General features: G+C 42.2%; 1 protein-coding gene and 1 non-coding gene across 2 annotated transcripts; both read right to left on the reverse strand.

The window, feature by feature from the left end:
• Positions 1-1572: 1572 nt before the first annotated feature.
• Positions 1573-10797, reverse strand: LOC146960374 (casein kinase II subunit alpha; the record flags this gene model as incomplete). Its single annotated transcript, XM_085772430.1, has 12 exons — positions 10629-10797; positions 8083-8405; positions 7866-7977; positions 7660-7761; positions 4989-5039; positions 4631-4690; positions 4289-4372; positions 3932-4042; positions 3620-3721; positions 3275-3375; positions 1788-1936; positions 1573-1678 (listed from the first exon to the last, which is right to left on the reverse strand). Coding segments are annotated over exons 2-12 (1079 nt in total), but the record flags the coding sequence as incomplete, so codon positions are not given.
• LOC146960375 (small nucleolar RNA SNORA57) lies at positions 4797-4933 on the reverse strand. Its single transcript, XR_015035467.1, has one exon. It is a non-coding gene; the product is annotated as a small nucleolar RNA SNORA57 (small nucleolar RNA).
• Positions 10798-13318: the final 2521 nt, after the last annotated feature.

A 13318-nucleotide genomic window follows, 5' to 3' on the forward strand; every position in this document is an offset into this window, starting at 1 on the left:
TGCTTACAGTAGGGCTGCAACTAACGATTATTTTGATAATCGATTAATCTGTCGATTATTTCTTCGATTAATCGATTAATCGGATAAAAAAAGGCACAAATTTGATTTACATTGTACGGAAGAGAAGAATGAGAGGAGGAGTTGTTTCTCAGTTTGATCCAACATGTCACTGGTATATCATTTATTTATTTCTCCCTAACTTTATTCAAAAACAGAATGTTATTCCAAATGGACAATACTAGTGCAAAAAATTGCACAAGTAAGTTTTTTTTTAAGTTAGTTGAACGGCCCAGAGCTGTTAAACTAATAATACATTAATAGACCAAATTCATTAGGGCACTGCCTGATTTGCTTACAAGTGGAAGTCTGCAGCATGTTTACATCCAGAGGAAAATTTTGATCAACCCTGAAAGTTCATCATTCACCAGATCAACCGACAACAACCTGACGTTACTCCGACAGTTTTCAGTTTAGCTGCCACAGCCCACTTCCCCGACCGGCCCACGTAATCACACCGTGATAAACATCAGTCACCGCGGGGGGACAGGCTGGACCCTCCGGTCTCACACCCACAACCTACACACACAGCAGCGATCTGATGTAAACATCGGTATTAACTGTAAGCGCCCATCACTATAAAATAAAACGGGTAAATGATGATCAAATCTCTAATCTGAGTCCTCCACACACCGAGCTCTGAGCAGAGGAACAGCTGATCAAACCTCAAAGAAATATTTCTTACCTTTACTCCAGGTGTCCAAATCAATCAGCAGCAGCAGTCATCAAACTCCAACTGTTTTATAATCCATATTATTCCCGTTTGCATCGCGTTCCTCGCGGCCAGCTGCTTCATTCATTTACATTGTGTGGAAAAAAAGAAAAAAGTTTTAGCTAACGTTAGCGTTAGCTTTAGCTTCAGCTCCTGACAGGAGAGGCTGACAGAGGAGACAGTGAAGCCTCTCTGCTGCTGGTACCGAGTCCAGACCACCGGTCCAGACAGTCCGCGACCATGTCCGTGACCATGTCCGTGACCATGTCCGTGACACACCGCGTCCGAGCCGCGCGGACCGTGTCCGTGTGGGAGTAACGTTGGACCGGGAGTAAACAACGCGGTGGAGCCGGACAACACAGGTCCGGTTGATCAGAAACACGGCTGTTGCCGCCGCTAAAAATACCTCTTTTTTTTACATGATGCAAATGAATGAAACAGGCTGTGAGGCTGGCCGCCAGGAACGCGATCACGGAAATAATATTAGTGGATTATTGGAGCTGGATGACTGCTGCTGCTGCTGCTGACTGTTTTGGACACGGGTAAAGATAAGAAATATTTCCTTTTTTCCCTGGCTCTGGGCCAAGTTAATCGCTACCCAACGAATCGATAATCAAATTCGTTGCCAACGACTTTAATAATCGATTTTTATCGATTTTATCGATTCGTTGTTGCAGCCCTAGCTTACAGAATTGAATCTATTGAAATTCAACTTTGCAGTGATAATCTCTATTTCTCTCAGAGGTAGTATCATATGAACATCATCTGTTTGTGGACTAAATAAACTTTGCTGCAGCACAAACGTGTGTGTGTTCTCACCAGTGATCATGCTGGCTGTGCTGACAGCTGTGTTCCCACTGGGCAGGTTGGCTGATCCGGCCACACGAGACTGGTCCTTCACAATGGGGACTGCGGAGACAACAAATATAAATTAGTCATTTATCTTGTCTTCCATGATATTACTCATTTTGATTTCATGCTTGTGATCAAAAAACACTGGCTGTTTTTTAAGACTCACAGAAGTACGGGTGATCCATGGCCTCGTGGGCGGTCAGCCGGGCTTGGTGGTCGTAGCGCAACAGCTTGTCCAAGAAATCCAGAGCCTCGGGGCTGACCAAGTGCTGGTTCTCACTGTGGACAAACCTCTCCCACCGCTTGCGCGAGTGCCTGTGTGACAAAAACAACATTAACACTCAATTCTAACGTCATTTTAAAAAGAGAAAAGTGGAAGCGGAATCTTTTAGAGAGACAACTGTGCAGTGTTGTTTTCGTTAACGATGACGATGACGAAATATTTTCGTTGACGCCCCTTTTTTTCATGACGATAACGAGACGGTGACGAGATAAACATGGCTCTCTGATGACGAAAACATGACGAGACGTGTGTGAGTTTTCGTTGACGAGACGAGAACGGACGTAAATGTTAGTGGTAGGGCTGTGATCGCCTCTAAATTTGAATTTGTGGACTGTCATTACTCTAAGCTTCACATGATTTAGCAACGGCTCCGTCAAAAGTAGAACAACGCTGCTGAGACGAGCCGCGGTGCACCGCCGCCCGGTGCTTGCAGAGAGCAGCAGGCAGTGATCAGCTGCTCCGGTGACCGCGGTGCAGCCGCTCCGCGGCGCTGACGGGTGGTCAGACGTTCAAAATGCACGACATTTCTGCTTATTGTGCGACGTGTAATCTGTACGCTGCTGCATCCCATCCTTGTGTGGTCACGCCCACCACCTGGCATGCAGCGCACATTCTGCTCAACACACCTGCCGTCACTCGACGAGAAGATACATGGACGCATTTTAAATATAGTAATCCAGCAGAAAAAAAAACTGAATGCACTACTGTTACCACTTTGTGTGTAGGCTAATGCATAATCCTTAGACCATAAAGTATTTGCCATTGGGTGGAAACATTATGTGTAAAACCATTCCTTTATTGAATTAATTTGTTAAAAGACTTTTTTTTTTTTTTTTTTTTAACTAAAACTGACTAAAACTAGACTAAAACCTTGTTGAGTTTTCGTCGACTAAAACTAGACTAAACCTATCACATATAGAAATGACTAAAATTGACTAAAACTAAGAAGTACTTTCGTCAAAAAGACTAAGACTAAGACTAAATCTAAAATGCCTGCCAAAAACAACACTGCAACTGTGACAGTCAAACTGTCAGAGCAAGAACTATGACAATTTCAAGTGTCAAAATAAAGGGTCTGAATACTTGTGTCATATTGATGTTGTGTGATATTTCACATTTTCCTTTTAATAAAATCCATTTTCACCCTGTCATTCTGAGATACTGGAAGTAAACTAATGAGGGATTCTTTTTTTCTTTTTTTTAGCATCAGGCTGCAATTTAACAAAATGTGAAAGAAGTGAAGGGGTCTGAGGAGTTTCTCAATTCACTGCTGCTCTTCCACTCTTGTAAATGCTAAGAATAATACAAAACAAAAGCCTGCACAGCCATGACAACATCATCATGATGTTACTGCAGTAACAAGCTCTCACCTTCCCAGGATGTCATTGAAGCGAGGTTCCAGCTCGATGTTGTACTTGTCAATGTAGTCGTAGAGGTCTTCAGTTCCCAGAACCTTGGCTATTCTCACCAACTGCAGGAAAAACAAGCAGGCTGTCATCTTACGTTAGTATTAAAAACTCTCTATGCCACAGGTTATGAGAGGTGGGAAGGAATATTTTCACTGATTGTGAAAACTGATTCAAAAACATCATTCAATACAATCACTGCAAAGCTTCAAAATTATGTTTTGAATTTGTCATCATAAAGCACTCAGTGTGGATTAAGACTTTTATCTGAATGCACTGTAGCAGCTGATGCTGATGCTTGGCGTTTACCTGGTCATAGTTGTCATGGCCATGGAAAAAGGGCTCCTTCCTGAAAATCATGCTCGCCAGCATACAGCCGAGGCTCCACATATCCAGACTGTAGTCATACATCTGAAACGCACAGTGAAAAAGCTCAAAGGAACTGAAATCTGGTTTCAAGATGACCAAGTGGCTAAAACGTTTTTTTCCCCTACTGTCCCAGGTGGATACTGCTCAGCTTCTAAACAAGGGGTCCCTGCCTTCCTCAAACTGGAGCACAACGAACCAGACCCAGAGCAGGTACTAGGGATGCACACTTCTGACGCATTACAGCCCACATACCTGATAGTCCACCAGGAGCTCAGGTCCTTTAAAGTAGCGGGAGGCGACTCTCACGTTATACTCCTGTCCCGGATGGTAAAACTCTGCCAGACCCCAGTCAATAAGGCGTAACTAAAGGGAAAAACAAGACAGTTAGACAGCCCTTGTATTAATGTTTAACGCAGCCAAGTAAATGGAGACTCACTGAATGAATGACTCCAATTACAGAGTGAAGGATAAATAAAGAATACACAGCCAAAAGGGCAAACAAAAAGCTACACAGCAAAACTGATCAAACTTGGTTAATAGTCATATTTAATGATTCAGATATTCTTTGTTTTGGCTGTGGGTGCACTGTGATTGTGTTTTATCACTGACCTTGCGGTGTTCATGATCAATCATTACGTTATGTGGCTTCACGTCTCTATGCATAATTCCCATGCTGTGGCAGTAGTCCAGGGCCTATGTGAAAGAGCAGAAGGTCATTGTTGTCCATCGGTCAAAAGGTTTTTTAGCCCACCATTTCTACAACAGCTGAGCAACACAAGGTGAGGCTTTTTGTACCCAGGAAGGTATCAAAATCCCCCCCAAAAAACTACTCAAACAACAATAAGTTTCTTTCAAGAATATTCAGCATCTATCTGAGGATTTGATGCTTTACTCGCCTCAGGATGTTTAGAGGTTACACTTCATGAGTCAAGAGGCAGCTGGAGGACTCACCTTGAGGATCTCGTACATGTAGAAACGGATGTCATAGTCTGTCAGGGTCTGGTACAGTTGCTGGAAACCAAAGCAAAGTTATTAATCTTTCTCTTGTAATTTCCAACAGTTACCCAGCAGCAAACCTTCATGTCACAGTCAGACTCCACACTGTACCGGTTGGTGGGACTGTGCCAGTGACTGAGGATAGAACCAGAAAATGGTTGACTTTCTGGCACCGAAGACATAACACTGGACTTTTATCTTCCTCCATCACATACACACACGTGTACAGAAAAACCACTAGTATGCCAAGAAAGGAGGTATCCATTCTCTCACACATTAAATGCTGATAGGTGATGGAAAGTTCAGTTCCTACCTTGAAGTCTGTGTTGTTGACATGTTCAAAGACCAAAGCAGGTGTCCGGGACTGCAACATATAACGGTGTACATTCATTAAGTTGTCATCTCAATCAACAATGTCCTCCCACACATTTGTCTGCTTGGCTCAGACAGCAACGCTTTCATAAGTTATGGCACTAATGCAAACTCTGTATGAACAAACTAGGCAGCCACACTGTAAGCAACACTATGACTACATTTCAATATGTCCATTCATATCCAGAAGACATGAGTAAGCATGGAAATGCAGGCAACATTTGAAAGTCATCAGGTCAGATATTGTCTGTCTAGGCAATAAAATTTCAGCAATTGAAACTCCTCTTTTTTATTCAGAACAACAAGCTCAACAGCTTCACTGCTGATAGGTTAAACATAGCTATTTAGGGTTAGGGTATATCCATCAATACATCTCCCTTTGATTGTAAATTTAGATTAGATTAGATTAAATTCACATCTCCAACACAAAGCTTTTTGTTGCTGAATCTAATGGTTGAACCAAGTCATTTGAATGCTGCACACTCCCTCACTAATCATTTTGACAATGAACTGCTGACCATTCATACACAAATGATGCTTTGTTGCTTACAGTGTGAACTGTAACTGAACTATCTATTATTTAATACGCTACTAAGGTTGCCAGGGCGCAAGTAATATATAAAAGCTGCATTACTTTTCTGAACACCCAGAAGGTGATCAAGCTAGAGAAGCTGTGGCTGAGAACAGCAGCAACAGCAGCAGCAGCCAATATCTCATCTGACTGCACTGCAGGACTGGGAGATCCTTTGTTCCCACAGTCATCACGGGGTGTTCCCACCAAACGCGATGAACGCGATTGAATCGCGCGTCAAATGAAATCGCGTCGCGCTAGACGCTCCAGTTTTGACGCTGGTTCAATATGCAAAAAACGCCTCGTCGCGGCATCGCGTCGCGCGACGAGCCCGCCCAAACAACAACATTTCTCCCACTATTTCATTCTCTGGCAGAGATAACCACCGTCGCTGCACTGTTCCTGTCCCTGTAGATGGGAGAGGAACAGCGGTGTGGGTCTCTGGCTGCAGGAGGAGGAGGAGGAGACGGCTCCGTGAACTACTGTGTGACTGACCGCCTGTTGAGTGCTTTGGGACGGGGCGGCCGGCTCGCAGCGCCCGCTGGTTGAAAACAGCAGTGATAACGGGCTTTCAGGTCCGAATCTCCAAATCAGAAACGTTTGTAACAGCACCGGAAAAGCAACAGTGAAGAGCTGTGGCTTTGCAGCAGCTAATGGGGATCTGAATAATAAACTAAACTAAACCAGAAAACTTCTAATATTGTCAATAGACTCGCTCTGACTAAGCTGCCAAGGGAACACCAGTACGTCCGTACGTCAGCACGTCGGTGACGATCTCAAAGCTGATTGGCTGTCGCGGCGCGTCTTCACGCGAATTCGCCGCAAAAGTTCAATTATTTCAACTCGAGCGATGAAGCGTCATCGCGCCGGGCGACGCGATGGAGGCGATTTTTCGCGGCCAACGCGTCCATCGCGCCGCGCTATCGCGTCCATCGCATCGCCCGGCGCGATGACGCGACTAATCGCGTGTTTGCATTGACTTTACATGTAATCTCGACGCGCGATGAAGCGTCATCGCGTTTGGTGGGAACACCCCGTCAGACAATACAACACCTCAGCTAGAGGAGGTGGCTCATTAATGAACTCAAATATTTGATTGATTATGGCTATTACTAGTAGTGCTGCTACTACTACTACTACTACTACTACTACTACTAATGACCAGCTGAGGTCAGGGCAGAACAAAGACTGGTGGAGCTAGCTGAAGTTAGCAGGCTAGCTGCTTGATGTAACAATGATTTGTTTAGCAGCTTATAATCTTTAAGAATGAAATTTCTTAACTTCTTATGCAACAATAAAGTTACACTGAACATCATCTTGTGTAATGAACAGCTGCCAGGTGTCTTTTAACACTACAGGCTCTACACACCCTTCTTATTGAAACTGTTTGTGCCAACTAATTTTGAATAAGCAAAAGTAGAAACATAGTGACTCAGTCACATGGCATTTGTTTGACCAGTGGTTTAACTCGGTCAACTCTGTCGGACCTTTGTTGGTTGGTTGGTCTTCAACACCCGACAACCATTAAAAAACAATCATTTGATTTGTTATATTGTTTAAATTTGCCTTTTTTTTAACCCAGTTATATTATTTTTCTATACATCAATGCACTCGAACTGCCATCCTGCCATCTGTTCTCTCTCCCTAAAAGTCAAAAAGGGATTGAAGCTATATGGATTTTAAATGCTTATGATGACAGTGACTAATCATAATACAATAATAGTGCACTGTTGTTCAATTCTTTGGGTAAAGCCCTGGCACAACATAGGGATACAAGACTGTATCACTGCTTTAGCTGCTTCTAGTTTAGAGCCATAGCTTGCTGAGTACTTACACACACATACTTCTCCAACCCAAGTGCAATGGATAAGCTTGCACAGGTGGTGGTCTCAACACGCTATTGGTGCAGTAATCATATTTCAGAACCATTTAAATAGTTTGGTAAATAACATGTCATCAAGAAAACACACAAAATATTATGTAATCCAGACACTTGCTACAACCATCACAGATGATTTAAGTATTCTTATTCTTTACTTACTACAGGGTCTTTCACAATGTCGATGAGGGAGATTATGTTAGGTCCTCCGCGTAAATTCTCCAAAATTTTAATCTCACGTTTGATTTTCTTTTTCTTCACAGGCTAAAGGGAGAAGGATGAGATAGTTAGATGGAACGGGGGTAGAGTCTTATCATTCAGTTAAAGCTACTGGCTCAATCTAGACCTCAGTCTTTGTGTAGATTTACCTTCAGTATCTTCACCACAACTTTCTCATTATTGGTGATGTTGATTGCCTCGAAAACTTCACTGTACTTGCCACGCCCTAGCTTCCGTACCAACTGAAAGTCATCCTGGTTTCTTAGCAGGAATAAAAAAAAAAAATCCCAATTAGACATCATCTGGGTTAACAACTGCATCCTGCAAGTGGTATGTGTATATGTGATGGTCAACCAAGATATTTACCCCCATTCAACCACATGGGACTCATAGTCCCAGTACTCCCTGGGCCGGTGAGTGTTGACCTCAGTGTACACACGGGCCCGGCTCGGCACGGGTCCTGACATGTCCGACAGTTTGGCGGATGTTGTGGGGGGATCTTATTGCAGCAGAGAACGGTTTGAGTACAGGGAGGACGGGTGGAGCAGAGGAAGACGGGTGAAGGGAGAACACACGGGAGGTCGATCCCAGCAGGCCAAGGATTTTTTTGGGAGTGGGAGGGGGGGAAGGGGGATTGTTTGAGGACGGGGGAAGGGGGAGGGGGGGGCACCAGGGGCACGGTGGAATAGCTAACAAAGAAGTTGAGAGAAAATCAAAGGTTAGAGATAGTGAATTCCTACATCACCCTGCTACATCACAGTGTGGCATGCAATAATCACTGCTGTATGCACCGTCTCCCTCCACATATTTACATAAACATGAAATGCGGAAAAGCTGTAAATCCCCACGCCAGTTTGTCCGACATTGCCTTATATTGATTTATCATCGACATCATGTGTTATCGGCTGGTTCATCCCCAAGTTGAGCGTGATGACAATGTAAAGCTATAGCTGCTGAAAGGCCAGCTAATGCTAACAAACTTTTAACAGTTTAGCTAAACCAATCTGGTCAAAACATGGCCACATACATGCTTCTGTTCTTGCGACCCAGCCAAGACACGGTTAGATGGCCCAAATTAAGATAATGAACTGTGAGATGTAGGCTTGTGCGCCCACAAATAACTCCTATCTGTCAGACAATACTGGAGAATTTAGCTGGACTCCACCCATATGTGCACTAGGCAGACTTGAGCTGAGGATCCAGGTGTATGTTGGGCCAGATATTTCTTTTGCTGGTTAAGAGGATTCACACAGGTGGTTTCAAGACACAGCAGGCTTTATTTTTTTTTTTTAGCAGACTGGTGACAGGGGTCGACAATATAAATGGCCCGGTGGCCCGGACGTACTTTTCAAACCGTCAGGGCCACCAGAACGCTCCAAACACTGGCCAGTGAAAATAATGCCTTGAAAAAAATATAACAAGTAGGCTAAATAAATAAATCTAATTTCACATTAAATCCCTGTGGTTTGAAATGATAACTGTCAAATCGTCTCGACCCGATCAACGACAGAGACATCTAGCCTACTTTCTTTCTAAACGTGTGTAAACGCAAAACTGAGCTGAAAATGAAACAATGAGTCAGTTTTGCACCAATCTGTGGAAACAGCCTAAACGTGAATGAATGAGAACAACAGTTATATCACTGAACTACTTGGAGGATAAAAGTAATGGCTACATAACTTCATGTTTGTGTTGAGGCATATTTACCATTTTAACTCTGTTAGTTTAGTTAGTTTAGTTTATTTGAAGTGTAAAATCACCATGGTGCAACATGGTCTCGAAACACTTAACAAAATGAATTTACTTCATTGTTAAACCACAGTGGATGCTAAATACTGTACAAGTATAATGTGAAACAGTTATTTATTTATTAAATAAAGTAGCCTGATGAATTTAGAAGCACTTTTTTTGTCCTTCTTAAACCGTGGTATCGAATAATTGTCAAGAATCGTGGAAATTTACTAGTATTGGTATCGGTGTATAAGAAAGTTCCAGCACCTGCTTCTCCAATCACAGATACACCGACTATGAAGAATTATTTCATACAACTTCAACTCATATAACATGAACTATTGCCAATTGTACCCACTCATTAGTGTATAATTAATATCACTTTAATATTGACTCTTCTCTTTCAATGGGTCACCCCTGTGTGGAATAAATTCATAAATATAGGTTTCAGTTAACTGCATACCTAATTGTTTTTACTCTATCACGTAGCATGTGTGAATATCTTCTTCAGACCACCTGCTCCTTTATTAGTTATTATATTTTGTTAGAGCAATCAGTTGATATTACATTCAATTAAATTTGACTGGCACAAAAGCTGCCACTGTCATTGTCCATCTGAAAGTAAAATGTTGGTCACATAAGTTATTTGGACCAGTTTGTGTTCAAATGTATCATTGTACAAGTTACTTAAATAGCGTGCTGCTCGTCGTTCAACATTCAATATTTGTACTATCGCTATATGTCTTCTTTAATATCGTCTTCATTTAATTTTTGATTTGTTGTTATTAACCCATCTTTCTTGGGCTTTGCACTGTAACGTTACACATAATCACATTTCTTGCAGGTCTAACGACTCCTTGGCAATAAAAGCTATTCTGATACTGAATCATCCCGCATGTTAACGCTCTGCAGACAATCGTATGTGAAACAAAGTAAGATTTAGAGTATTGAGAAATTAGTTTTCAGACAGTGGCTGGGGACGGTGGCTAACAATCTCCAATGACAATGAAACAGTAATTTCTCATTTCGGTGTGAGCAGGTGTTGAAAACTTATCGGCTCGAGGTGGGCCCTGGTTGCTAGCCTGCTAATCTTAGCCCGGTTAGCACAGGGGCTAATAACATTTACACAGGGGAAACGAGACGGTGTTCACAGCAGAGAAAACACGAGAGTGGATATTTACCCCCTTGGTCACCTCGAAGACCGAAATGCTTCCCAACAAGCTGACTTTTGTCAGGCCAACGGCTCTCGCCCCCTCCGTCGCCGGTTTATCTGTGCCAGTGTGTAATCACTGCTGTATCAGAGACAAAATGGCAGACAACAGGCAGCTACGTCTCCCAGAATTGTGACGGGTGCCGCGGAGGGACAAACAAACGCCGCAAAAGCGCAGGTCAGAAGAACATCAACTAAAAAGTCACATTTTCAGTTTTTCTCATTCTTGAATATTTTCTTTCTACAGTTTTACAGCTTTATGGTTTCGTTTTTGAATTTACAGATTACAATCTTTTCAACTAAACTACCGTAAACCAGGAGTCAGATGATGAAGATCAAAGAAGCTGGCAGGATGCAGAGAGTCAGAGTTCAATGGAATGAATGGCATTCAATGTTAGGAGGAATAGTCAGTCAAAATGCAAGGGGAAGGTGAATGTTGAAAGACAAAAACAACATTTACAAAACTAGAAAAAAAAAGGCAGGAACAAAAATCTTTACTGAAAGAAAGCAGAGAGGAAAGCAAGAAGAAGAAGAGATTGGGTGATAAAACACAAGCATAGAGACTAAATAGCCTACAAAAAGGAGGCATGTAGCCCAATTGAACACTGCTGCATGGGGGCAACTAAACACAAAAGGAAGGAAATCAAAATAAAACAGTCAGGATACTAAGCCTAACTCCAAGTGTTCAAACAGAAAGTGTCCCCTTAGGGAAAACTATAGCAGTAGCCTATGCATTAAATGATTGAAGAAAGGAAATTAAAGGACACTGAATTTCTGTTGAAGTAATTCCCCCCCCAAAATTCACAAAGCATTATCTCATCACCGAGTAAAACTTTCTAAGGTTTTCTCTTTAACCCTTTTCACAAACCTGCTGATGTAAACTTTATTAAGGAAGCCAGTTGTTATGTTCGAACCTGCTATTAGGCTAACTGTCAAATCAGGTGATGGGTAAAATTGATTTTTGCAAACTCATGAGGGCAAAAAGACTGTGTTCATGTAAAGTGTTGGGATAGGCTATAGCTTGACATAGGCCTATTGGTTTTCTTATTGCCCTGCAGGAAAAAACAGCAAAATGTTATCCTTGTTCTGCAGTGTGTCCTGTTGTGGACATTTGTTTGGTAAGTTCTGAAATAAAGGTGATCAGCTGTCCTTAAAGATTTGTATTCTATAGCCTATAAAGAAGGTTCAGAGTCAGAGTCATACAGAGAGTGGAACAAATAATAATAGCCTACATAAATCGAAGGCTTTTTAGAGGCCGAGAGAGATAGAGAGAGAGTCTTCTCCCAGGTTCACTGAAATATAGATTCCAATGTGCACCAATAAGGTTGGTCAGCAACAGGCGTCAAAACAAGAATCAGGCCGATGTTACGTGAAAACATGCACATGATGAATCTCTACTGTATCAGACAGAGAGCACAAAATATGAGAAGTGAATACACAGAACACACAGGACATTTTCCATTACGGTTCATGAATTCTCCATAAACACTCAAAAACAAAAAGGTGACAAACTGAGTCAAGAGGAATAGTTCTCAGTGTGGTGATAAAAAAAAAAAACCTAACCCTTTTCAAGATATTGTATCTTTATTCAACATAGCAGCACAATAATGCCTTGTGAAGCCGTGAACAGTGCTCATAACGTTGCTGCACAGAAACACATTTACAAAAGTGAAAGTAGCCTACAAAGATAAGGGGAACATTGTTAAACGGCACAGAACTGAGCAGCTGAGAAAAGACAAAATGCAGGGAATTCAGATGGATAATTTGCAGAGAAGAGGACTTGTCCTGGATTAAACAAGCACTAAGTAACTTTTCAACCTTCATAAAATATTTTCATAACTTTTGTGATGATACATCGACTTACAACAAGTTGAATGACACCTCTGTCATGGTCTGAGGGGGTCTGTATCATTATGGTCTGTATCTCTTTCTCTGGCACTAAGCAGCTTTGAGGAGCATGGTAGGAACCCTGCTCTCACTTTACTTTCACTTTCACTTTTGCGAGTCACAACAAGGAGGAAACAGGCAAAACGGCACTTTGGCAATGGATTATGTTTGTGTTTTCACTTTGAAATGATCCACTGGAAACAGAAACTTAGTTTTGATGTCTTCTGTCAATTTTAATGCAGGATATTTACAGGGCTTCACGCTAGTGTTCATGGGAAATGGAGTCTTCCTTCAGGCAAAACACTACCGCAGACAGGACTATAGCATCTGTATATGGGGTACCTGCTCAACGCAGTGAGATATGATGATGCCCCACCTTTAACAACCTTTTAAAAAAATCAATATAATTGATAAGATTAGTCTATATCTTAAAGGGGAACTATGCAAGTCCAGTTGCTTTTCCGCTGTTTTGTTAACCCTCCTCCTGGCCATGTGCATTTGTTTTCAACGAAGCAACAGAGCAGTCCATGGAGTGGTGGATAGAGTTATTTATCATATACATGTTACGATGTGTATATTTGTGCAGTCTTATCTGGCATAAACAAGAGATTGCGGGTTACAGGGCACATTTGTGTCGCGGTGCAGCTGAGACGAGAGCTGGGAGACCGTGTCAGAGGCACTGATCTTGCATGGTTGGTTTATGGCCAAGAGACGCTACGTGGAAAGCAGAGAACCTCCATTCTCCCTCGTAACAAGTTACAAGTCATTTATTTA

This window comes from Trachurus japonicus, unplaced genomic scaffold (assembly GCF_045865225.1).
Source record: "Trachurus japonicus isolate A0001 unplaced genomic scaffold, Traja_1.0 AP030446.1".
Classification (NCBI taxonomy): Eukaryota; Metazoa; Chordata; class Actinopteri; order Carangiformes; family Carangidae; genus Trachurus; species Trachurus japonicus.